The sequence below is a fragment of the Chrysemys picta genome, chromosome 4 (assembly GCF_011386835.1).
Source record: "Chrysemys picta bellii isolate R12L10 chromosome 4, ASM1138683v2, whole genome shotgun sequence".
Lineage (NCBI taxonomy): Eukaryota > Metazoa > Chordata > Testudines > Emydidae > Chrysemys > Chrysemys picta.
In genome coordinates this window covers 124,362,821-124,390,017 of record NC_088794.1, presented here as the reverse complement: position 1 = coordinate 124,390,017, position 27,197 = coordinate 124,362,821, and the positions used below count along the sequence as shown (strand labels likewise).

Genomic DNA, 27,197 nt, shown 5'->3' with positions numbered 1-27,197 from the left:
GTGAGTAATGTCAGCTGATATCTGAAAACATCTGGTGTCTGCACAGTGAGCTTTTATGGATGCCCTTTAGCTGAAGAGTGTGGCTGGAATTTTAATTTTTCAGTGATTTGAAATTTTTGTGCTAAATAGAGGCATATAAACATAGAGTGCCTTAGAAAATGGTGATGACTTCTTTTCCTTTCTTAAAAGCTGTGTATTTTGTATTTCTATATTACCAGTTTGTACTAGAAACATACACTGTGGTGTTCTGTATTTAGCAGTCTGAATGCACAATTTCAATTTACTTGAAATCAAAATTATATGTCCATTCTGTCAACTGGTATTTCTTATTATTAATTTGTACCAAAGTTTTAAATTGAAGTATCTTTGGAGTTGTTAATGAAAACATGTGGGATAAGATTTCAAAATGACAGTGAACAGTTAAAGTAGACTTTAAAAAAATACTTTCAGTACTGCGACCAGGACATGGTAACACTGCAGATGTGACTGGCTCAAACATACATGTGAATTCTTGTATAAAATGGATTGACCCTTACAGTGGTTGGAGTTGCTGGACCTTATCAGCATTATAATTTGCTTCAAAGAGGAGGAAGAAAGTAATTTTAGAAAGTTTGGTATTGACTTGTCTGGTAGCGTGAAGCGTCACTTAGAGCTGACATTCATCAGCAGGGATTCATATAACCCTGCTGGAAATGTGTGTGTCTGTGGTTAATAAAGTTGCTTTTATGACTGAGGCAGGCAACTCCATTTAAAAATTGTCACTTCTAGGAATGCTCATTTGCACTTTTTCCAGAGTGTCTGTGCTTTTTACTCCATCCCGCTTCTTGAAAATAAATTTGGTCTTCAGTAATGGTAGAAGCTGAAATACTTGGTCTACCAACAATACAGGTTATAAGGGCAGCAACTGTGCAGGCTTCACCATACTGCTATGTCAGATTCTTACCCCTAACCTTTCAAGAAGGAGAGTAGTTACATATCCCGTGACCTTTACCTCTGCCAAGGTTCAAGGCGGACAGTTGTGATGCTGGTTGTGGCATTTTAGATTCCTGTCCACATCATATTGTACCACAAGTTCTTTTCACAGAAGTCATGTTTGTGCAAACAGTACTTGCTTAGATGATTTCTGGAGTGTTTGCTGTGGTACAGATATAATCATTTCACATAAGTCACTGAACAGCAGACAGATGGTAACAGTTTTAAGTCACTGCTAGCTGGAGCTGAATTTTTGAGCCAGTAACCTACAAGCATAGGCGTAGTTTGACTTCTGTGTTTGGGGGGCAGCTCTAGTCAGGCTAACAGGGCCGCGTATGGGGAAGGCAAATTCCTTGCCTGCCCAAGGCTTGCAGTTTGGGGGCAGAGACAACCTATACCTGCTGATATTGGGGGTACACAATTTAAAGGTTGGGGCGGGTCATGTGACTTGCCCACCCCACGCATTGCCTCTGAGTGCAAGAACCTTCTAGCCCCACTTCACTGGGCCAAACCTGCCAGCTCCTGGGGGGCTGGGGCCACAGGAGCAGGGAGTATGTGCCTCTGGGCTGGGGCTGACCCTAGCCTAGTGGGGAAGGAGGTGAAAAAACTCACAGAAACAATGTTCCGCTCCCCTCGAACTCCTGTGCCCTTGCGGACACCTCAGTGGGAGGAGGTGCACGGGCACTGTCCCTAACTCAGGCACTGCTCCTGGTGCCTTCCCTAGCAACCCTATGCCCAGCCCGGAGCAGCTGTGCTCTCTCCATCCTGCAGGCTGCCTCCCCAGCCAGATTCTCTCAGGCAGTCGCCACGTTGCACAGAGGCAGTCACTGAGAGCAGCCACCCTCACCTGGCAGGAGAAGCGGTCTGGCTGCTGGGGAGAGGGGCCAAGCAAGCAGGAAACATGCTGAGGGGGAGGCACAGTGTGAGAAGGACAGACCTCTCCTCCTCTCATTTCCCGCAGGCCCTGCAAGGGCTGCTCAATACTCTCAGAAATGGGGGGGGGCAGTGACACATGACCCTCTGTGCCCCTCCCCCATGTGTTGCCTTTGTTTGGGGTGGGGGTGATGCCCCCTTTTCTCCCCAAACGACGCCTACACCTACAAGTGAAGATCTCTGTAGATCATTACTTATTCACTGGGCCATTCCTTCTATGTGAAAGGTTTCAGAGTAGCAGCCGTGTTAGTCTGTATCCGCAAAAAGAAGAACAGGAGGACTTGTGGCACCTTAGAGACTAACAAATTTATTAGAGCATAAGCTTTCGTGGAAGTGGGCTGTAGTCCACGAAAGCTTATGCTCTAATAAATTTGTTAGTCTCTAAGGTGCCACAAGTCCTCCTGTTCTTCCTTCTATGTGGGTTTTTTATTTTTGTTTTCTACTTAAAATCTGAGTGAAATGAGAAATGTCCCCTGACCCTGTTAATGGTCTCCATCTCTCATATGTCACTCTGAGTAGTATGCATCTGGTAGTAAATTTTAAGCCCTCTCCCATTCCTCTGGTTGCTAGAATTTCATTTTGCAGCGACTCAGGCATGTTATGGGAAGCCACCAAGCCACTAGAACTGTCTTTCTGTACATTCAGGATGGCAGATCTGATCAAGGCATGTGTAGAAGGTTCCCTACATGATCATAAGGGATAGCAGTGTTTTTTCTCTGAAAAAAGAATTCTGACTAGATTTTCTTAGCATCTTTATTTTATGTCCTATTTGTAATATAACCTCCATTAGAGAACACCATCAATTTGAAATCTAGTCTGTTTTAAAAGCAAAGTTTAGAAGTTGTATTAGGTTCTACCCCTAATGCCTTAGTTTTTACCAGACAGTATTTGTGTTTTTACATCCACTTATTTTTAACATCCTTTTTCTCTTTTGTTACTATGTTTAAAAAAAAAATCCCAAACACACAAACTGCAGTGGAAACTGACTCTACAGGAGAAGGAGCAAAATGGTCTATACACAAAATTCTGTCAAATGCACAAAGTAAAAAACCTGAAAAAATGGAGAGAAAAATGTTTTTCCTCTGATTTCTTTGTTGTAGTAACCTGTGGTGTTACTTATGATAAATATAGGTAAAAATGTTTGAAACAGAGGAATGATATTTTCATTAACTGTGTGTCTAATCCTAAAGTGCTGATGTTATTGGGCCCCTACTTTCTTTTTTGTGTGCTGCAGTAATGTTTGTTTTTAAAAGAAATATTGCTCTCTATTTCTTCTCTCCTTTTAAATATGGGGTCTTATCCTGCCCTGTGCTATGGTGGGAAAGGGATGGCTGGAAAGTCCCTGCACAGCAGTGAAGCAGGATACCCTCCTACCTTTTTCTTGAGTGCCTGGAGTGGGACAGGCTGTCTCATCTGCCTGGTCCCCAGGGAGGTATAGAATACTGGGTTGTTGAGAGTGTGATCAGATTTCTGGATTCTGCAGCACTCACTGGAGGGTGTGCAACAGTAAGATTCACTCCACTGTACATTCCATTTCCTTGAGGTCTAGCCTTCAGCATCATCCTGTCCTGCATCAGTGGGATGGCTCGGGCCCCTGTCATGCAGCTGGCATCGTTCTGCTCATTGTCACTTTAAAGCACATCAGATTTTTAATGTAAAATAAGATCCCCATAGTTAATTGTGAGAAATTGAGTTCTTAGTGCAAATAACTCTTCCATAGGTATCTCTGGCATGGACCTGGGATTAGACATCATTAATGAGAATTCTTACTTTTCACTTCATCCACTTCTAAGATTACACTGAAGGTACATAGTCTACTTGCACTAAAAGGACTCTATGCAAAACCAAAAGGTTTTTCTGTTTAACCCAGGGTTGTTATGAGCAATGACTTTATAACCAATCCAGTGTGGGAGGGACAGAAGACTGGCACGTCCTCCTATGTCAAAATATGAACCAATGACAAGTCAAAAAGAGATTTGTATGTATAGTAGTTAACATGTCCTAATAGACTAACTGTATTTCAATTTTTTTCAGGGCCCACAGTTTGTCTCCAACAGATCATCTCGCAGCATTTTACCTGGCACTGCAGCTTGCCATATCTAGACAGGTTAGTTCTACTAAACAAATATATTAAAACTCCACATTGTGATATGAAGATAGGAAATTCTGACCTGTGTAAATGGACACAGCAATGGTAAACAGCAAACAAAATAATTCATGTGTTTTCATAGCCTGGTGCAAGCTGTGTTCACCAATGTATAATATACCATTAAGGTGCATCAGCCATTTTTAACAATGGAATAGTTTATTATCCTAAGGATTCAATTACTCTTTCTGTGTGCGCTTGTTATAAATCCTGATCATCTGTTACATGATTTATATCTGTCCTCGAAGTATTGAATTCTGTACCTAGACATGCTTAATTCCACTTCCTCATTTAATGAATAGATGGTTTCTGCTCTTACCCTACAGGCCCTGCACTGTGGCTAACATCAATACAGGGAGCATTTCCCTTAGAGTCTATCAGTGTTGCCCTTTAATCCAGTATTCTGCCACAGCATACCCAGCTCTAAGGGTCAGAAGTAGGAGACTAGGAATCAAATTATTGCACCTCATGGCCATGTAAAAGTACATGTTCTCTGAATACTTGTGGATGGTTTGCTTGTTGTAAACAGTACTACAAATATATGTTTAAAAAGAAAAGAAAAATCTTATAAAGCTGCAGAAAGAGGTGGGAGTTAAGTTGTGTTCTTAAAACACAACCTGAATCTTGTCCTTGTACAGCTGTTACATTTAAAGGAGCTAGGATTGTATCTTGCATGGCATTAATTTGGGTAATATATAGCTGCTTTGTATATGTCATTGTAGGCTTTTTCCTGTGTCAGGTTTATTTTAGGAGCTAGATTTGAGCAGAGTAGTTTACATACTCTAGGTGACTACTTTTCATTGCTAATGAACAGCAAAAATATCACATTAGAGAAGAATGGACTGTCTTATGATATCACAAGTTTCTGTAGCAGGTTATTGTAGGCCTGGCTATTACACCCCAGAAATGTAGTAGGGAGAGACTAGAATCAGGTGGAAAAGGAACTCCAACAAATAGTGCTGGATAAAATATGGAAAAAAGAAAAGCAAAAAACTATGTTGTTACAGGGCTAAATGTTGGACATTGGAGGCTTGGATCAGGAAGTTAAAGGACTTAAAGATCCAGATCCACAAATTAGGAAAGGAAAAAATAGGCTGGAGAAGAAAAGAAGATATACAAGGTACATGCAATCCAATGAGGTGTTTTTGGAGAAAAATAAAAGCTGGGAGGAACACAACTAGCTTGTAGAACAAGTAGCAAACTTACAGGACGAGTTGTGGAGATACCAGCATAATGGGAGGCAGGACCCAGGAGCATTTTCCTCAGTTTTCAGTGTAGCTATGGGATGTACCTGTGCAGCGGGGCCTGTGCAAGTTGCTCCTGCTCCCCTGCTTTTAATACTGCTAAAACAAGATACCTGCAGGCTGAGTTGAATAATATATCCAGAGGATTTGGGCATGCCCCGACCCCCTGCTCCAATTATAGTCCAGGTAGAAGGGGAAGGGAACGACGGTGGAAGGATTGTGACTGAAACTCGTAAAGTCTGCATCCAGGAGTTGGAATCCCTTGTTAAGGATTGGGGACCCCCTCCATGGAACAAATGGAATAGGTTCACTCATAGGTTTACGAAAGGAATAACCTTGAAAAAGATGAACCACTTAAATAAGCAGGATTGGGATAAGTTATGGCAGAGGTCTTTGGGGCGTTTATGGTTGCAGGTTATAGGTCATACTATTGATGACTTAACTTTAGGGGCACAGTTGGCATGAGTACTGTATAATTTAAGATCAGCTCAAGCGGAAGCATTGGATGTGAAGCTCCTCCTGGAGGAAGGTCCACATGAGCTAGCAGATTGCCTCCTTTGGAGGTGGAATTTGTGAGAGCATAATGTGTGTAATATACTAGCAAGAGGAGAGCAAGCGCACATTGAAGTGGCATGAATGGTGCTTCCCCAGAATGCAAGGAATATCTTGCAGTTCAACCCTGATCCCAATAATTTGGACAGTTTCTTAGCCAGAACTGAGTGCTGGTTGGGGTCAAATAAATCAGCAGTGTCAGTAGCTGAAGCTAACTTTTCCAAGTGGAATTTGGCCCCAAGGGCAAGGGATTCTGGGTGAGGGACAAGGAGATCAGGAACATGGAAGACTATGGGTGCCATTTTGGCAGCTTGAAATAGAGAAGGAGCAACTGAAGGAGGAAGTAAAAAGATTGAAAGCTCTGCAGGGGTGTCCGCCTGCTGAGAAAGCTCATCCAGTGAACTCCCAATCTGCACCTCAGCTGTTCTTCATACCTCCCCTTTCACAGGATGACCCATGGTAAAAACCACTATATCGGAATTGGAAAAGAACATGTTACTAAATAGCCGTGGAACAAGAGATTAGGGACAATATTGTACAGGCAGTGGAAATACATTGGTGGGTTGTACCAGAGGAGATGAGCTTGCACCCCCTGGGTTGTACTTTGAGCCTGATATTAATGGTAGTTCAAATTATTACAACTACTGTTGTCCTGAGAATGTGTTGTTGGGTAATAAACTTCAAAAAAGCACACACAAAAATCCCAGAATGTAATGGAAATGCAACAGATGTTTAAAAATATTGAAAAAATATTTAAAAAACCTCAAAGGCAGTGGAATGTCAGTCTGGCTTGACATGAGTAATTAAACATGGGGGAGGCCTCATTTCTTGGAAGACAGGTTTAGGGAAGTAAATAGATGAGCAGGCTGAAAACAATTGGGTAACTAAATTAGGAAAATGGCTCAGTCAACTATGAGACTGAATGTCTGAACTAGCTAAGGTACAGGGAGGGAACACCTAGGGAACCATTTGCAAAGAACGAGATAACAATGGACAAGATATGCTGAAAATGTAAAGTTCAGATAAAGAGTAGGTTGAACATGGCCAGTGCGTAGACAGAGCATGCTGTACGAGAACTGGTTCCTACCAAGTATTTGGTAATCCCCAAATTTGTAATGCAATGTGTAGTAAATGCAGTGAGATGTGTAGCTGTATGTAGAGGGAGAGGGTTTCTGTGTATCTTTGGATCTGTGATGTACCCTGCATTCACACGCTGTGTTTGGGTCTGATCAACTCAGCGTAGCTTTGCTGCATAACAGATAAAGATACCTGAGTGGTGAAGTCTCGAGTTGAACTGAGTTCCTGGGAAGCTGAGTGGAAAGAGATCTTGGAGGGAATCCCAACTGTTATGAGTTTGCCAGAATTTCCTTTTTACTTCAGAAGCACATTGCTTTATGAAATGCAATTTCACATTGTACATTCATTTTCAACACTTGAAGCATTTGTTTAAACAAAAGCATATATAACTTTGGTGATTATGGGGAGTTATAAAGAAGAAAGATTACTCTGAAATCTAACTGTGTGCTTATTCAGATATACTTGAGCTGAAGTTAAAATATCTTTTGAGCATCATTAAAAAGAGATTTTAAATGTTGTACATGGGAGAAAAGGAATGAATTAGATGCAATGGTCTGGTATTGACTGCTATGCATAAATTTAAACACATTTTATCTCATTTCAGAGGTTGATTTATTACTTTGGAGCTTTTAATGTTCACTGTAAAATGTCAAGTCTGCTTGTATATTTCTGGTTAGTATTTTATGGGAGCCTATACAGCTTTGCATAATTTCTACGAGTATTACATGTACTTTGAATGTTTATATACATGCAGTGAAACTATAGCAAGTGGTATTTCTAATAATAACTCTTCTTAGCATTTTTTTTTTTACTCAGATACCAGAAGCTTTGGGTTATGTTCGTCAGGCTCTCCAACTTCAAGGAGATGATGCCAACTCTTTGCATCTCCTTGCACTCTTGCTGTCAGCCCAGAAACACTATCATGATGCTTTGAATATAATTGACATGGCCTTGAGTGAATATCCAGAAAACTTCATGTGAGTACTTTCAGTGCGTCTATTTCCATATACCCTATTTCCCAACTCCTGAATTTTGTTGTATAGTAGTAGGCTCCCTATCTCACTAATGGTAAGAGAGATTATTTCTGAAGATTGCAATCTTTTTTATTTTAGCTTTATTTTTTTCTCCAACGCATTGTAATTGTTTTCTAATACTAATGCTGTTTCTTAGCATTTTAGGCTTTTTTAAATGTTGAAAAAAGGTTTCAAACAGCTGCCTTTTTTTTGGTATTATTCCATATACTGGTTATTTGTTTTAAAAATTTCCCACTTAGCATGTTTTACAATATTCTCCTGGGTTGTATATTTTTATGTAGCATCCGAAAAAAAGCTTATATGATACTTTAACAAAAAAAAAATGTAGTTTCATAATGTCGTCCTCTAAGGATAAAAATCCACTAATGTGTTTATTGTATAAAAGTTGCTGTGCTACTTTGTGTTTAATGGCCAGTCATCAGGAATCAACGGGTACATAATTAAACAACGAAGTGGAAGAAGCACAAATTTGGTGGAAGGTTCTTTATCATATTAAAAACAATTCATTTTTTGTTGTGCATATTCATTGTATTTTGCTTGGGACACACACAGGCACCACAGTTTCCTTTGTTGTTGGATGACATCCCTTTGTTGTTGGGTTTCATAATTCTGTAAAGATGCATTTAAATTCAGTATAAAATTAGTATATATTTCAGTGGAACCCACAATATGGTCAAAAGTTTCAGCGTGAAACTGTAGCACTACTGAAGTCAATGGCAAAACTCCCATTGATTTCAATAAGACCAGCAATATTTTATTCTGATAAGGAAGTTTCAGTGTTAGCTACTCCAGGGTTATGATCCACAGCATTTTAAACATCCTAAACTAAGTTGCTGACAATTTAGCATTAATTCAAATGTTTTAAAAAGGAAATTAATTTATTCATATATGTTAGTCTTTATCAGATGCCCATTTAACAGATATGATAGTCTATTTTTAAACTAATAACTTTTGGCCCTTCTTTTTGAAATCTGACCCCTTGAAGCTTTTGACTTTGTGCCTGCTGCTTCTGAGACTGCCCCATACTTGTTTCTGTGGGTGAGCTCCTTCTCTGTGTAATCTGCTCCTCTCCTGGTTTCAGCTTCCATCTTTATGCTGGCGGCTCTCATATATACTACTCAACTCCTGATCTGTCTGCTTCTGTCTAATCTCACATCTCAGTCTTGCTCTCTGATGACTACTCTGGAATGACTCACTGTCCGCTTAAATTTAACGTTGCCAAAGCTGAACTCCTCCTCTTCCCTCCCAACTCCTTCATTCTCATTTGCTGTTGACAATTCTGCTATCCTCCCTGTCATTCCATCGCCCCATAAATTAGAGGGTCATCTTTGACTCATCCCTCTCTTACCCTGAACATCCAGGCTGTTTCCAAATTTTGCTACTTATCCCTGCATGAGTCGTCCTCTTTCAGTTCAGACAACAAATCTCTCATCCAAACCCTCATCCTCTCCCATCTTGATTACTGACCTCCCTTACATCCAGGTCACCTCCCACTCCATGTTAAATCCATACAAAGCACAGTTGGTAAGATCACCTTCATCGCTCCGACCAGGTACCACATCAACCTCACCTCTCCCTGAATCTATCCAGTTGCTCCCACTGTTGAACTGCATCACTTCAAGTCTTTGTGCACTTGACTTCAAAGGCCCTTCACAGCAATATGCCACCCTACTTGTGCAATATTATCATCTACTGCGTCATCTCTTGCCTCCTCTGTTTCACAATTTCAGCATCATCTATCCATTTCTCAGATTCGTACACAAACGAATCTGTGCCTCCTCCAATTCTCTTCTCAAGAACTACAAAATGTTAATAAAAATTTTGAAAGATATTAAACCTCACACTTCAGGTCTTGAGACAGTCTTTAACTACAGAGTGAGGAGGTTGTTTGCATCTTCCCCTGAAGTATCCGGTACTTGCTATTGTCAGAGATAGGGTACTGGACTAGGTGGACTAGGGTATGATCCAGTATGGCAATTCCTTTATTCCTATATGTACGTTTCAGAATACGTCTGTGGGTTTTTCAAATTGAGAAAAGAAAAAGATGAAGCAATAGTTTACATTGAATTTTGAGCCAAAACCTAGCTCCACACTAATTCCAACGCACTAAAAAATAAGGCAAAATCTTTTATTCTTAATTTAGGACAAGATTGTGGTATGCGGTGCAGGTCCCTTGGTGGAAAACCTAGTTGGACAGATCAGGGGAGTCACTGGATAAATTCTTATTGGGCTAGAATTCCTGAAGAGTCTTTGGGAGAGGGGAGAAAGGAAGTGAGTGCAGACATGGGGATGGGAAATCTGCAAGCCTCTGAATAAGAATGAATGTGAAATTACTCTCCCTGTGCTGGTGCAGCTGTGCCCCTCTTCGCTCCCTTTTTGGGTGGATAATCTGTTCAGCAGCATACCCCATCATGTCATGGCTGGCCCCTGCAGAGAGTTCAAGGGATGGTGAAGATTCCTTATTCTCTGTCTTCTCCCTTGGGCAGCCACAATTTGGCCCATAATTTAAACCTGGTATTGAATTCTCCGTGCTGGCACCGCTCATGTCAGAAGTATGCTATTGGTATATCCCCCAAATCTGCATCTTGGGCTTACAGGAACCCTGGTTTATTGCTCTAATAGGTAGCCGAGAAAAACTGCTGAACAAACACAGCCATTCATATACACTTTTTGCAGTGTGACCCCTTTGTTAAGAAATAGAGAGCTTGCTCCATGCCCAAGAACCATCCTAAGCAAAAGAAGTCATGGGAGAGAGTGAATACCACATTCTAGTGTTGCCTGCAAGTCATAGCATCTTCTCCACATGGAGAGTTGACATCTCATTCTTTGCAACATAGGGAGTTAAAAATAAGATGAAGAAGTAATAAACCCACCAGACAGAGCAAGTACATGCTGCTTAGATCATTTTTCCAGGGCGAATTTAAAAGCTGTATGCTTGGCATACCAACATTGCTGCAAGGTATTTTGCTGTAGACAGCCATATTTTGTGGTGAAGAAATGTAACACCTTTCACATCTAGAATTACCTAAAATTTTGAATCTATTACCACACCACTGCATAACCTAAAGAAAAAGCTTCTACTCCACCCTTTTCCTTCACAAGTGTCAGAATCCTAACTTACACAAAGGGACATAACCTCATCCCATTCCAGCACTCTTAGGCTTTGTCTACACTGGCAAGTGAAAGACAAAATTTTTGTCGTTTAGAGGTGTTAAAAAAACCACCCTCCCGAAGGACAAAAGTTTTGTCGACGACAAGCGCTGGTGTGAACAGCGCTTTGTCGGCAGGAGTGCTCTCCTGCCAACAACGCTAACGCCACTCGTTGGAGGTGGAAGTTTTTTTCTGCAGGAGAGCTCTCTCCTACTGACAAACAGCTGCTACACTGCATGCCTTTTAGCAGCACGGCTGTAGCGGCACAGCTGTGTTGCTGAAAGTTGCATAGTATAGACATAGCCTTAGATTGCTTACTCTTCAAACTCAACTGGCCTACAAACACAAAGATACAGACTAGAAAATCTCCTCTTGTTGTTATTTCTGCAAAGTTCAACTGTAGGACTTTTCTGCCAACTATGGCCACAGAGAGATATTGAGTAGTAGTTGCCTGTTAGGTGTAGAGTAAATACAGGTTTGTTTAACAGGTACCCATTTTAAATGTTTGGGTGCATGTTCAAGAAGATTACCTGTGGTGACTTTTATGTTGTGTCAAGAGTTTCAAAATGAAATGAATTACCTTAAGCACATTTTAAACACACCTGTATTCCCTTTTTCTCCCCTACTCCCATGCACATTTACTGTAAAGCTGTTTCTATTATTAGTACTGCTTTTTTGTGAGACCTATATTGATGATGCAAGACTCGTGAAAATACTGAGGGGAAAGAACATAGAAAACTACTTGTGCAAATCTTTGTCAAGGCTGCTGCTATGTTCCCTAGGCAAGTTTCCAATGGCTGTCCTGGCAGGCCATACGCATACAGGATCCCCCACTAAATAATTTTTTTGACACTGCAAAAAACTTTTGAGCCTAATTTGAGTTCTGCTTGTGACTAAAATATCAAAGTAAATTTGCCGCAGTGCTAGTGTTGGTGAGGAGAAAGAGACCTAGATGTATTAGGTGCTAGAATGTTGATGATGAGTGTGGTATAATGACTGAGTAGACAGTACGTTTGTCCCCCTCTGCAAGGAGGATAGAGTAAATAAGTTATGAAAATGTTGCCTTGGTATTTGATTGCAAATAACTTTTATCCTTCAATTGGCTGTGTTCCACCCGTTTGCTTAGGACACAGATTTTTGTAAATTTTCATTATGAACTTCATATTATTTTGTTCTTACAAGAAACTGTTTCCCCTCTGCCTATCAGTTGCTAAGAATTCTAGTTAACACTGTGAAAAAGAGTAGATTTTGTTCATATCTGGTTCACTATCTTGTGCAAAGCATGTATCTGTTTAATACAGTTATATATGAAATCGCAGTATTTTAGTCACAAAGAGAGAGAGATTAGTGACAGTCCTTTACTTAAAATCTCAATTTTTACAATTCCAAAACCTCCTGTCTTTTATTGTCGTCTCATGAGGTACATGTTTCTATATGGTCTCTGCTATTTATAGTATAAAATCTTTAAATACCTTTTTATTTATTCTACCTCATGCTTAGCCATCAAATTATCACTTAGTAGGATGGATTCATGTTTCATAATTAAATATTTATGTAGTCGCTTTTTCAGCTTAGTTTTTTTTTAACTTATGGTATTATGTTACCAAATCAATAGGTCTAGTATGTTACCTGAGATCATCATGATTTAATGAAAAGCCACTTAAAACAATAAGTAATAAACAATAACTGCTAATATGTTGCAAATTAGTGATGACAGCTGACAGGCTTTTTAAAGTAGCAGGCATAAGGAACAGCAGAAGGGATATTTGAGGAATGCAAGAATCTTATTTTAATGTTAAGCTGTAAGCTCAAAAAAGGAAAGACATATGGTAACAGGTCTGAAAGCAACTGAAGGCTAAGCTCACTGTTTAAACCTTTACATTCGTTGAAGTGTGGTGGAAAACTTTTTTGTTCCAAGAATATTTCAGAAAATTTTAAGCAAATGTATTATCTTAATTGAAAACTCTAAAATTCTTCCTGACCCATGGAAACTTTTTCTGAGCTACACTATTTCAGGAGTCAGCAGTGGAATATGGAGCCCTTTATTTTTCCCCAGGTCAATAATGACTGCAAGTCATATTCATTTAATGGCTGTCCATTATCCTAAGTGAAATGAGTTGTTCTTCGAGTGCTTGTTCATGTCAATTCCATTCAGGTGTGTGTGCACGCACAGTAGCCAGAAGATTTTTCCCCGAGCAGCATCCCTGGGATCGGTCTGGGCGTCCCCTGGAGTCGTGCCTTCATGACGCTCAATAAAGGGCCCTGCCGACCCACCATCCCCTCAGTTACTTCTTACCGCCAGTGACAGTAGCTGGATCTTCCCCTTGCTCTTGCTGTGGCATGCGGCTTAGCAGTACTTTTGGTTTTCCCTGTAGATAGTTAGTTCTAGTTGATTAGTATAGCATAGTTAGTTCACTTATAAGTTTCAGTTAAGGGGATTCCTCCTGCCCCCCCCCCCTTATTTGTCACCAGGGCAGGCCGTGATCCCTAGGCTTCAAGATTTGCGAGGACTGCGCAAAGCACATGCCTAAAAGTGACTCCCACGCCTCCTGTTTATGGTGTCTGGGTGAGGGTCACCAAAAAGACCGCTGCAAGATCTGTCAGGAATTCTGACCGAGAACACTTAAAGAGAGGGAGCAGCAGCTTAAAATCCTCCTCATGGAGACAGCTCTCGGACCTCAGTCAGACCCAGGTGCCAGGGTTCCCGCTCCGAGTATGTTTTTTTCAGCGCTCCAGTGCCGTCTTTGAAAGATCCATTGTCGAAAAAAGACTGCCAAGGAGGCTCAGCACCACCATGGAGCCTCTCAGGGGCACTCCAGACTTCACTCCAGCTCTCACGGCCACTCCAGCCACTCCAGCCTTCTCCCAGACATCGTGAATTCAATCTTCCAGAGGTGGGGATTTCCCCAGATAGACCTCTTCGCTACGCAACACAACAGGAAGTGCCAGCGGTTCTGCTCCTTCTAAAATCACAGCCTAGGATCCAGCACGGATGCGTTCTTCCTCCCATGGGAAGGTTGTCTCCTATATGCCTTTCTGCCCATACCGCTCATTCCCAAGGTACTCCTCAAGATCTGGAGGGAACGAGCTCAGGTCATCATGATAGCTCCAGACTGATCCCACCAGCACTGGTACACATCTCTCCTAGACATGTCCGTGGAAGCTCCAGTCACCCTGCCGCTCTTCCCGGACCTTCTGATGCAAGATCACAGTCGTCTCCAACATCCGAACCTCGGGTTGCTGGACCTCATGGAGTGGAAGCTCCATGGTTGAACCCACTGGAGCTTTCCTATTCAGACCAGGTTAGACAAGACCTTCTTGGCAGCAGGAAACTCTGTGAGAGTTACCTACCTTGCCAAGTGAAAGAGATTGTCAATCTGGTCGGCACAGTGCCATTCGTTCCCGATGCTAGCCTCAGTGCCGCTTATTCTGGACTACCTCCACCATTGAAACAGCAAGGGCTTTCAGTGTCATCAGTAAGGGTTCACTTGGCCACCATCTCTGCCTTCCACCCGGGTGTGGAGGGCCGCTCTATCTTTGCTAACCCGATGGTCAGCCAGTTTCTAAAAGATCTCGACAGGCTACACCCTCACGTCCGGCAGCCTGTCCCGACTTGGGACCTCAACCTGGTCATTTCTAGACTCATGGGACCACCCTTTGAACCCTTGGCATTGTGCTCTCTGTTCTACCTCTCTTACAAGGTCATGATCCTGGTAGCAATAATCTCGGCCAGGAGGGTGTCTGAACTTAAGGCCCTAACATCAGAGTCCCCTTACAACGTGTTCTAAAGGGACAAGGTTCAGCTCAGACCTCATCCTGCTTTCCTACCGAAAGTTGTGTCACAGTTTCACATCAACCAGGACATCTTTCTCCTGGTATTCTACCTTAAGCCGCATTCCAGAGTCCGGGAGCAGAGACTTCACTCACTGGATGTCCGCAGGGCGCTAGTCTTTTACATCAGGAGAACAAAGCCATTCAGAAAATCAGTCCAGTTATTTGTGGTGGATAGAATGAAAGGTCTGCCTGTGTCGTCACAATGCATTTCGTCACGGATCATGTCCTGCATTCATGAGTACTACAACCTGGTGGGGATTCCTGCACCTCCAATCACTGCACACTCCACTGTGGCGCAGGCTTCATCAACAGCGTTCCTGGCTCAGGTTCCCACTCAGGAAATCTGCAGAGCGGCGATGTGGTCCCACATTCATACTTCCACCACACACTATGCAGTTATCTAGCAGGCCAGAGATGATGCGGCCTTCGGATGAGCAGTGCTCTAATCACCCTGGAGCTCGGGGGTGGCAGAGGCAACATGGAGCTCCCACTGCCAGCCAGGGGACCCCCCAGTTCCTGGCAGCTGCTGCGGGCAGCAGGGGCCCACAACTCCAAGCCACAGATGGTCAGGGACCCTGGAGCTCCGAGCCCCTGTGGGTGGCTCCGGAGGTCCCCATTTTGTCATGGATATTTTTAGTAAAAGTCACAGACAGATCATGGGCTTCCACTTAGCCTGACTCTACATCCCTACATCTTGGAGGGAGTATAAATATAAATGTAGATGTATCCACCTAGATCAGTTTTTCACAACTCCCTTGGATGTATAGATGGGGGAGTAGAAAGATGATTTTTACCTCTGTATACGGTATTCATGGGATGGATCCTGGAATACTGCTTGCAGTTCTGGTGACCACTTTTTAAAAGGGTGCAGAAAAGGTCACCTACCCAGTGCAATGTGACCCAACTCAAGATTTGGTTTGTAGACTTTGTTAATTTTTTTTTCATAAACTCAAGTTTTATAAGGCACCCTACTCACTTCTGTGCTGTTTAAATAATTATAAGATCTCCAAGTGATGCTTAAAAATAATAATGCTATAGCGCTGTTAGGATTACTTTCTTAAAATTTGCACTCTTACCATTTAACATACCAGTACTTAATTTTTAAAGGATACCTGTTAAATTGTACTGTCACTTCCAAACAAATCTGAATAAGAACAGTCAATTTATTGTGTGAGGGAATGCAAACTAAAAATATGATGGAACATGTGTTTCTCTAATGCAGTAAATGTTCTTAGAATAGTATCTACACATTCTTGAGGGATATTTTTTATTCTTTTTAGAAAGGGATCCTCTCCAGGCCTCTGTGGGCCCAAAGAATCCCTTTTTGTTTCTTCCCAGCTGATGCCATCCTCAAGGCCACCCTAATGATGTTCTTATTGCTAGTTGAAGAGTGATGGATTGAGATTCTTTTCCTATATATATATATATATGACGCTGTTACTTCAACTCTAAGATTCTCTAAAGAATAATACAGGACACTCACAGCCTTTGAGTAACAGACTTGACATGGAAATAAATCCCAGATCCCTTGCATTTGTAGGGAGCTCTTATGCACTAACTACACAGCCAGCAAATCATCCTATAGAATGGGCTTTAAAAGAAACATATTCTGAGTAAATGAAATGTTTGTGGTCTATTTATCTGTTTTTAAATTCAGTCTAGATACCATTTCCAAGCATGCTACGTGGTCTCAGCATTCACAAAGTTGTTGTTTTGTGCATCAGTATAATTTTTCTTATTCAGTACCGTTAATTAATACACTTTTCCTACAACCATATGAAAGTTGGAGAGAGTTATTGCCTTACTTTTGTTGTTTCCTAATCTTTTCCAGTTTGATACTATCATGTATTCATCAGAAAAAATGCTTTGCAAAGCATATTAAAGGTTAGCTAGATTAGAAATACAAACTGTTACATTATTCAAAGAGACTATCTGGAATCCTGTAATGGTCTCATTTTTCAATTGTATAGAATGTAATACAATATAAGTCAGTTACTTTTGGGTACAAAATTACTTTTTTCCTCACACAGTGCATACAGGTACCTTTTCTTGAAATCGCTTTTAAATGCTAGTTTCTTTGAATGTGCATCATTCTTTGTCACTTGCCAAGAATGGTTGGCCTAACCCTGTGGCAACACAATGTGGCACTTCTTATGTTCTTCTTGCCCTGAATGTGGTAAGTACCATACAGAATGAAAATCAAGGAATTATGAAACTGGAGGGCTCCGGGTACCATAGTGACGAATGATAAATACCTAGTAGATAGATAGGATGGAAGAAGAATGTGAGCACATTAGATTGTAGCATTTGAAGAGAGACAAACAGCAGCTTAGTGACTTGAGCCACTGTTAGCTAAATTCAATCCTGTTTTATGCTGGCTTTAGGGTGGAAAGTTTGCTTTGGAGAGGCTGTGGTAGCTGGAGCTTCCCCTCTGGTAGCTCAAATGGTGGATGGGTCTGGCAGGCCGAGGTGGAGGAGGCATGATTAGGGCTGCCATATTGCTATATATTGAATCCTTCTCTGCTGCAGCCTCTCTTCCCAGTGCAGCCAGTAGGTGTGTAAGTCCTGCAGCAAACTGATTGCCCCCTTCCTTTTTCTCTTGCCTACTTCCTATCGAGCTCTCATGCTTCACAATGTTTGTGTTGTTCCAGTCATGTTGTTTGGAGGCAGCTGAGTTCTATCCTTATAGATAGAAAGCTTTTCTCAATATCTAACTTAAATCTCTCTTGCTGAAAACCATGCTGATTATTTCTTGTCCTGCGCTTTGTTGACATGGAGAACAATTGATCACTGTCCTCTTTACAACAACTTTTTATGTATTTGAAGACTGTTATCATGTACCTCCCCTAGTCGTTTCTTCTCTAGACTACGTGTGCCCAGAATGACATTTGCTTTTTTCGCAACAGCATCCAGTATTGCCAACCCGTACGATTTTTTTTGTAAGTGACAGGATTTCAGAGGGTACTAGAGCTCAGCACAACTCTACTCCCTCCTTCCCCCTCACCCTTCCTGTGAGAAAGATGGACAGGACGGTCCCTCTGTTTGTTCCCCCCACCCCCATCCCCTTGCAGCTCCTGGCCTGGGAAGGGTATGATGAAATTAAGAGTTCCTGGATCAGCCCCCACCAGCCTGGGAAGCGGGAGATGGGACCCTATTGCAGCCTCACAGGTCTGGATGAGGGGATACAAAACTGTAGTAAAAACAGAGGTGAGGCTGGGGGGGGATGTTGAATTGGTGGGTTGGGGGGTCTGATGTGGGCACAGTCGGGCAGGATTAATTGCTGGGCAGGAGCAGGCAGATGTGGGGGTGAGAGCTCCAGAAATCAGGGGCCAAAATCACCTGACCCAGTAAATGTGGAAGAATGGGCAATGCTAATTCCCTCCCTCCCCCACACACACTGGACATGGGCAGAAGGGTTCAAATATCAAAAGACAGACCAAAAACACAACATAATCTTTTTTTTAAAAAACACTCATGATTTTTGGGCCAATCTCATGACTCTTGGGGTCTAACCTGATAATTGTTAATCTCCAATTTATGAATCATTCTGCCATGGTGATTTCCAAAGGCGGGAAGGAATGTCCCTGTGAGATTTACATCCAGGATTCGCAGGGCTGAATCCTGAATGTCCTGTCCGTAATTTTAAGTAGTGCAACATATTTAGCTCTTGGGCTTTCCCCAATTCAGTAAAAGCCTATGGAATTTTGTCTTCACAAAAATGAGAATTGTCATTGAACTACCTACAGACTCCAGACTGAGTGAGATTTCTCTGGTCCAAATGCCACCAACTATCCCAAATTGTTACATTTTTTTTTAATATATTTTTGGTGCCAACTTTGCAACTAAATCTCTTAGCCCCACCTTTGCGTTTTATTTTCAAAACAAAAGATTCTCTCCATTCAGACAGCTCTCTAGTTGTTCTAACCTTATGTCTGAGCTTTTCCATATTCATTTTATTGTCTGGAGGTGTCAAACTAAATCCAGCTTACTGTCTGCCTTTAAAGAAACTGTTCATATATTTTATTTCCTTTTTTATTTAATCTATATCAAATATAAATTAACGGATTGCCATCCATGATGTTATGTCTTTGCCTTTAAATACATTTCAATATATTTTTGTGCGCTAATCATTTAATAGGGAAAAAATTGCACAAAACAGAGGACAAAGCAGTAAAAAGCAGCACAAGATGAGACAAGAGGAAATTCATGGATAACATCGCCAAAGAAGCTGATGCTGAAAGAGATGTTAGTAAAATACTTTATCAAAACTCAGCAGGGTTCTAAGTGGCAAGTTTAGACTAGCCAAGAGCCTGTTAAGAACAAACAAGAAAAAATCTGAACAACAGAAATAGAACGAAGAGCGTGATAGGCAGAATACTATCAAGAGATAATCAGTGTAGCCAACTCTCATGATTTTGTCATTAGTCTCATGATAATTGTTTTCCGGAAAGCCCCAGCTTCTGGAGTCAAGTGGATATGTGGTTATTTCAGCCTTCATTCTTAAAGAAAAAGTAAGTTTCTAGCTCTTATGATTGTGGAGAAAGTTTCAAAATGTGACCTAATGCACCCTAAAGGCTCCAAAAGCAGAAGGCAAATAAAAGAACAACAAATCTATTATTTTTACATGAAGCCAAATCTCATTATTTTTGGTGAGCCTGATTCATGATTTTTGAACATTTGGGGTTGGCAATACTGCTAAATGGACCAACCCCACAAGAAGCCTTTGACAGAGAAGTTAACACCCAAAGACAGTGTTGTAATATCTCACATTACAAAGACGTGAGACTCAATAAAAAAAATTAAAACTTGGAAATCTACAGGTGAAAACCAAGTCACCAACGAAGCTTGTGAAAGTTGGGATGTGTTAAGAATGAAGCTAAAGAGTCTGTTTTGACTGGGGAGTGAGAGGAACACTACAGTAATGCTGATTGAAAGAACCCCTCTGTTGAACTGTACTTAGAGAATATTTATGGCACTTAACATAGAGGATATGCAGAAGAGAGGCCCAGGTTGGGCAGTACAGATAGTGGAGCATTGTTTGTGCCCCACGTAGGAAGGATTCAGTTTTAATATATTAAATCTTATTAGATTTGCGTGCCCTGCTTGTGTCACTAGTCTTTTTTTTCCTAGTGCTCTGCAGTACTTGGATTTTTGTGTAGCAGGTTCTGCTCTTATTTTGTTCAATAACATTCCTGATCAACTTCTTGGAATATGACAAATTTACTCTCTGAGTCATACACACTGCAATATTTTTTGGACCCAGTGAATTTGTGATCAAGAACTTTTGAAACTTACAGTAAGTTTTTCTGTTGTAACCATCTAAAAAAAAAATCAAATACAATCCACCCACTAGAGGACTTGATTTTTGTTTTGATGCGGTTTCTCAGGCTTGTTTCTCATTTATACCATTATTGTAATTCTCAACATTTTCCCAGTATGACTTCACTTTGCAGTAGTTTCAGGTTATTAAATCTCTTTTGTTCCATTGTTTTTGGCTCTTTTCTAATCAGTAGATACTTTTTTCTTTTTTGTACTGTAGTTTACTGCATCTTAACATACTTTAGCAGGTGAATGGGTATCTGTGACATTTATTGTAGTTTTTCTGCTAAACTAAATTGGGCAGGAGCTTAGAGCAAAAGAAGTTTTGGAATAATTTTCAATTAACAAATACTGCTTGCTTGCTTATTTCACTTCCGTTGGTTTAGTTGGCCATCCCAGTAAGAAATTACAAGGGAGTTCTGTTGTTTCTTCATGCCTCGAAGTGACTATTGCGCCCTCCTTTTAATTTACTTGCTTTAAAAAGGGTGGCGAAGATTTCATTTTCTGTTTCTTTACAATTTAGCCCAAGATGCTTTTTTCAAATTGCATGGACATTTTACTGTCTTTTTTGTGTGCTTTATTCTAAGATCAGGTTTTCTTTGCCATTTGCTTCCATTGTCATTACTTCTTGCTTAGCTTGCAGGTGTTACTGCTACTCTTTCCTTTCAAGTCTGCACACTGAATCCTCCATTGTTCTCTGCATATGACTTCCTTTAATTCAGCCCACACCTTTTCAACACCATATCCCAAGTCAAGTGTTTGAAAGCTGTTATTTAATGTTAATTAGAAGTTCTTTGTCAGCTCGATGTGTTGCATATGACTTCTCTTAAGCTGTGTGCTCTGAACATGTGTTTTCTGTACTGTTTAAGCCATACAAAATCTAGATATCCACCAGTATTGTTCTATCTTGATCCTAGAGAGATTTTTTTCTGTCTAGTGCTATAGAGAGATAGCAAACAATGTTGTTTTTAATGCACAGATTAAAACTATGAAAACAGACAGATAAAATATAGTCCAAGCAAAAGTTCTTAGTATTTGAATCTTCCATCAATATGTTAAATCACATTCACTTTTATTAGTGTGTGTGTTTGTTTGTTAGTCTCTAAGGTGCCACAAGTACTCCTCGTTCTTTTTGCTGATACAGACTAACACGGCTACCACTCTGCTAACTGATAATGTTATCGAAATTTGACAGTCAGACAGAGAGATGTGACGAGTTGGATTACAGAACCCCCCTTGGGAGCTGCCACCCGATGTGCCAAGACTACTTTTACCCCTGCTTTCCCTGCCAGTTTAGGACTCCAGCACCCTGTCTTGCTGAGCCAGACACACCCATCAGCTCCAACACAGACCCAAGATCTGAATTACTTGCCCCAAAGCTGCAGGTTTACCTAAAAGCAGCTAACAGAAGTGTTTCTGTTTTTAACACTTAGATGCCCAGTTCCCAATGGGGTCTAAACCCAAATAAATCCATATTACCCTGTAAAAAGCTTATACAGGGTAAACTCATAAATTGTTCGCCCTCTATAACGCTGATAGAGAGATATGCACAGTTGTTTGCTCTCCCAGTTATTAATACATATTTTGAGTTAATAAGTAAAAAGTCATTTTATTAAATACAGAAAGTCGGATTTAAGTGGTTTCAAGTAGTAACAGACAGAACAAAATAAGTCACGAAGCAAAATAAAATAAAATGCGCAAATTTATGTCTAATCAACCTGAATACAGATAATCTTACTCTTAGAGATGCTTTAATACGTGTTTTTTTCCCTCAGACTGGACACCTTCCAGGCCTGGGCACAATTTTTTTCCCTGGTACAGCTCTTGTTCCAGCTCAGGTGGTAGCTAGGGAATTCTTCATGATGGTTCCTCTTCCCCTTTTGTTCTGTTCCACCCCTTTATATATCTTTTGCATAAGGTAGGAATCCTTTGTCCTTCTCTGGGTTTCCACCCCCTTCTTCTTAATGGAAAGACACCAGGTTAAAGATGGATTCCAGTTCAGGTGACATGTTCACATGTCACTGCAAGACTTCATTGCCCACTTGCCAGCACACATGTATATAAGAAGACTTACAGGTAAAACACACCCATCTGCAGACAATTGTCCCGGTTAATGGGAGTCATCAAGATTCCAAACCACCATTAATGGCCCACACTTTGCAAAATTACAATAGGCCCTCAGAGTTATATTTCATATTTCTAGTTTCAAATACAAGAGTGGTACATTTATACAAATAGGATGATCACACTTAGTAAATTATAAGCTTTGTAATAATACCTTACAAAAGACCTTTTGCATAAAGCATATTTCAGTTACATTAAATTCACTCATTAGCATATTTTTATAAAATTATATAGACTGCAACGTCACAAGATGATCATGCATTAATTATACAATTGTTGTGAATATTTTGAACTTCTATCCGAGGATCTCAAAGCACTTTACTGAATTTATCGTTCTAATGCCCCTGAAAGCTGTTAAAGAAGTACTGTCCCAATTTATATATCACGGAATTGAGTCAGTGACTGCAAGTATAACTGATAGGGTGCCATGTTCTAACATAACATCTGAAAAATTCAGCTGAAAGGACATCTTGGCATTTTGTGCAAAGGAGCAGTTAAAGATAGTCAGTCATCTTAATTCTTTTCTATAGTAATTAATTATGATAGTAACAGCATTTGCAACTATCCTTGCTTTTCCTATATGATCCATAGTGCAAGATGCCATTTTGAACTCTTTTAGGAAATGTCTTAAATTCAGATCAAACCTGAGTTTGACCTTCTCTTGATGACGATGCAGAGTGAAGGTAGATTTTCCTTGTCACGCTCTCTTCCCTTTATCCTTTCTAGTCCAATAGTGTCATTTCCAATATGGCCATTTCCAATTTTCCGTTGTAGTTAACAAAGAAAACTTTCAAGTGCTGATCATTGTTAAAGGTAGTTATTATGTATGGCACTGTGCAATTTTCCTCTTTGCCAGAATGATTCACAGTTAAGCTTTTAAAATTCTTTCACTTATTGTCTACCAGGGTATTTACCTACTACCCTGCCCTCCCCTCCACCACCACCCCCCCGCGCACACAAAAGTAGTAGTCACAATCCCAACTAAGAAATGCTGCTGTCTCCTCAGACACAATGTGCTTTTTCACTCTCCTTTGGGTTTCACTTAACATCGTTATATCTAGTTCTGCTTTGACTAATGTAATGTCCGACTTAAACCTCTGTAAGTGAATGTGCCTGTTTGGGTGCTCATACCCACACAATAAAAGACCATGGTTTTCATCAGGATAGTGTATTGAAACACAAAGTAATATGAAAATATTCAATTCTGACTACACTGAGTCTCATTGTAATTGCCCTATGAAAAATATCAAGTTTACAGTGTTGCTGTAGCTGTGTTGGTCCCAGGATATTAGACAGACAAGGTGGGTGAGGAAATATTTTATTGACCCCAGAAGACCTCTGTGTAGCTTGACAGCTTCTCTCTTTCACCAGCTGAAGTTGGTCCAATAAAAGATATTACCTCACTCATCTTGTATCTCCATCAAATTTACAGTATATAATTGACGTTATTGGTTCCCAAGATTGGTTTGACAATGATGATGTATCGTAGAAATTGTATTCTGTGGTCAGATATTTCAGCCTTGTGTTTTCAGTCATAAAAAAGATCACTAAACTTCCATCAAGAATAAAAAACAATTCATGAAGTCAAACGTACAGTGGTATATAATATAAATATTTTGTACACCACAGTTCCCAAGGGTTGATATACAGGGCTGGCTCTAGGCACCAGCAAAACAAGCTGGTGCTTGGGACGGCACATTTTTAGGGGCGGCATGGCCGGCGCCAGAATGCCGCCCCTAAAAATGTGCCCCGGCCGCCCTAGCTCACCTCCGCTGCTGCTGCCACGGCGCGCGAAACAGCTGATTCGCACGCCGCTGCTCCCCCTCCCTCCCAGGCTCTCAAGCCTGGGAGGGAGGGGGAGCAGTGGTGCACGAATCAGCTGTTTCGCGTGCCGCGGCGGCCCAGGGTCTCTCCCTCCCTCCCAGGCTCTCAAACCTGGGAGGGAGGGGGAGATCCCGAGCAGCCGTTTCGCGTGCTGCTGCTCCCCCTCCCTCCCAGACTTGAGAGCCTGGGAGGGAGGGGGAGAAGCGGCGCCCTCGCCGCGGCCACTCAGAGTCTCCCCCTCCCTCCCTCCCAGGCTCTCAAACCTGGTGGGGGGGGGGAGACTCCGAGTGGTCGCGGCGCGGGCGCCGCTTCTTCCCCTCCCTCCCTCCTAGGCTTGAGAGCCTGGGGGGAGGAGGGAGGGCTGGGTATTTGGGGAAGGGGCAGAGTTGAGGCGGGGCCGGGGATGGGGTAATTAAAGAACGGGGGGGGCGGCCAAAATTGTTTTTGCTTTGGGCGGCAAAAATCCTAGAGCCAGCCCTGTTGATATACATGGGTTCTATGTTAAATGTAGTCAATGTCATCTTGGATCTAGGTGCTAATTTTGACACTGAATGGAGCCCATATTGAGAATTACAAGGAAAAAAAAAATATAGACTCCCCCTTGAACACAGAGTTTAATTGAAGAATGCCCCCTAGTTCAGACCAAGATATCTACATGAATGCAAAATTTTATGAAAATCAGATTTAATTTACTGTGTGTTTATGCTTCCACAACAAAAAATGAGTTGTATGTTACCATATGTTACTTTACAAATAGGGCTCCTATTAGAATGATTTCTTTGTATGTGTAAGGTAAAGAAAAATTCCTAAAGAATACAATTCCAGGGTATGGTTCTATAAAGTCAGTATTTCAGATTCCCCTCCAGTTTGGTTCTCTGTAGATAGTATTGGGAACTTTTGTATTCTAATTTGTTTTCAAATCATTGCAAGGATCTCTCAAATGAAGATTAAGGGTTTTTGCTTCAGTGTGACTCTTCAAAAAAAAAATTTCCCCTTCTCCATTAGATTACTGTTTTCAAAAGCCAAACTGGAATCCCTGTGCAGAGGCCCGGATGAGGCACTCCTAACCTGCAAACATATGCTACAGATTTGGAAGTCCTGTTACAATCTCACTAACCCTAGGTAAGATGCTAAAGAAATCTTGGATTTTGTCTCCTGTACGCTGAAACTCATCAGAAGATTTCCAATTTAATTACAATTCATAAATCTTTTTTCTTGTGTTTACTGCTAAGATGGTTCTTGGGATATATCTGGTCTCTATTTACAAAAGGTTTTTTTAAATGGATTGCTCTACAATTTTGAGGCAGAAGTGGGTGGTTAATTACAAGAAGTTTTATGATAAAGCTGGAAAGGTCTGTCTTAATTTTTATTACTGCATATTTGCATTTCTGCTTTTATAAGATAAATTAGAGATGGTTGGGACTCATTGATTTCTGTTTTTCAAAGGGAAAAAGGGTTAAAGTCTGATACGTTTAATGTACAATCAGAGTTGTATTTAACAGGGACTAAAACTCACAAAATTCATTGGATAATCGCTAAGAGCATATACCCAACAATTTGATTATCACTAGGGCTTTCAAGCAATTAAAAAAATTAATCACACTGTTAAAGAATAATAGAATACCATTTATTTAAATTTTTTTGGATGCTTTCTACATTTTCAAATATATTGATTTCAATTACCACACAGAATACGAAGTGTACAGTGCTCACGTTATATTATTATTTTTATTATAAATATTTGCACGGTAAAAAACAAAAGAAATAATATTTTTCAATTGACCTAATATAAATACTGTTGTGCAATCTCTTTATTGTGAAAGTGCAACTTACACATGTAGAATTATGTACAAAAAAATAACTGCACTCAAAAATAAAACACTGTAAAACTTTATCGTCTACAAATCCACTCAGTCCTACTTCTTGTTCAGCCAATTGCTCAGACAATCAAGTTTGTTTATGTTTGCAGGAGATACTACTGCCCGCTTCTTATTTACAATGTCACCTGAAAGTGAGAACAGGCATTTGCATGGAACTTTATAGTTGGCATTGCAAGGTATTTATGTGCTAGATATGCTAAACATTCATATGACCCTTCATGCTTTGGCCACCATTCCAGAGGACATGCTTCCATGCTGATGACGCTCATTAAAAAAAGTGTGCGAATTAAATTTGTGACTGAACTCCTTAGGGGAGAATTGTATGTCTCCTGCTGTTTTACTTGCATTCTGCCATATAACAGGTTTTACATTGTTTTGTTTTTTGAGTGCAGTTATGTAACCACAAAAAAATCGACATTTGTAACTTGCACTGTGACAATAAAGAGATTGCACTACAGTACTTGTATGAGGTGAATTGAAAAATAATATTTCTTTTATCATTTTGACAGTGCAAATATTTGTAATAAAAAATAATGTAAAGTGAGCAGTGTACACTTTGTATTCTGTGTTGTAATTGAAATCAATATATTTGAAAATGTAGAAAAACATCCAAACATATTTAATAAATTTCAATTGGTATTCTATTGTTTGAGTGCAATTAAAAGTGCAATTATTTATGATTAGTTTTTAGTAAACTGCGATTAATCGACAGCCCTAATTATTCCTAAAATATAAGAGCCCATATCATCCATTATCTGGGGGGGGGAGGAGAGGTATGCTAGAAATTGTGCATAAGCTACTCCAATGGGAATATTTTAGAGAGCGGGAATTTTTGAGAGGAGAATGCAAGGAGAGAGGGCACATAAGACAGCTATTTCTGGATCCCTGATTCTGAGCTTTGGTCTCTAGTGGACCTGGCCCGGCCACAAGTTAGAGAAGCTATGGGGGTGTTCTAATTTACACCACTTAAGGCTCAGCATAGCAGAGGGATGCCCTTCCTAGGACACCCCCTTAACCAGGGGCATTTGATGTACGGAACTAGTTCTGCCAAATTAACTACAATTGACCAGTTATGTCCAAGTCTCTGCCCCTTGACATTGCTTTAGTG

The 27,197-nt window shown here is 40.7% G+C and overlaps 1 protein-coding gene across 11 annotated transcripts in view; it reads left to right on the top strand.

Moving 5' to 3' along the window:
* TTC7B (tetratricopeptide repeat domain 7B) overlaps positions 1–27,197 on the top strand; it is a 326,149-nt gene that overhangs the window by 179,606 nt on the left and 119,346 nt on the right. For 9 of the 11 annotated variants that reach the window (XR_010601134.1, XR_010601135.1, XM_042858600.2 and 6 more), the window contains 3 exons: positions 3,940–4,012; positions 7,741–7,901; positions 25,215–25,331. Coding sequence is in view for 9 of the 11 variants with exons in the window: in XM_042858600.2 (XP_042714534.2) it covers positions 3,940–4,012; positions 7,741–7,901; positions 25,215–25,331 (351 nt within the window). In the remaining 2 variants the exon portion in view is untranslated. The remainder of the gene's footprint in view (positions 1–3,939; positions 4,013–7,740; positions 7,902–25,214; positions 25,332–27,197) is intronic. The other 2 variants (XM_042858601.2, XM_005285390.5) reach the window with 1 other exon arrangement.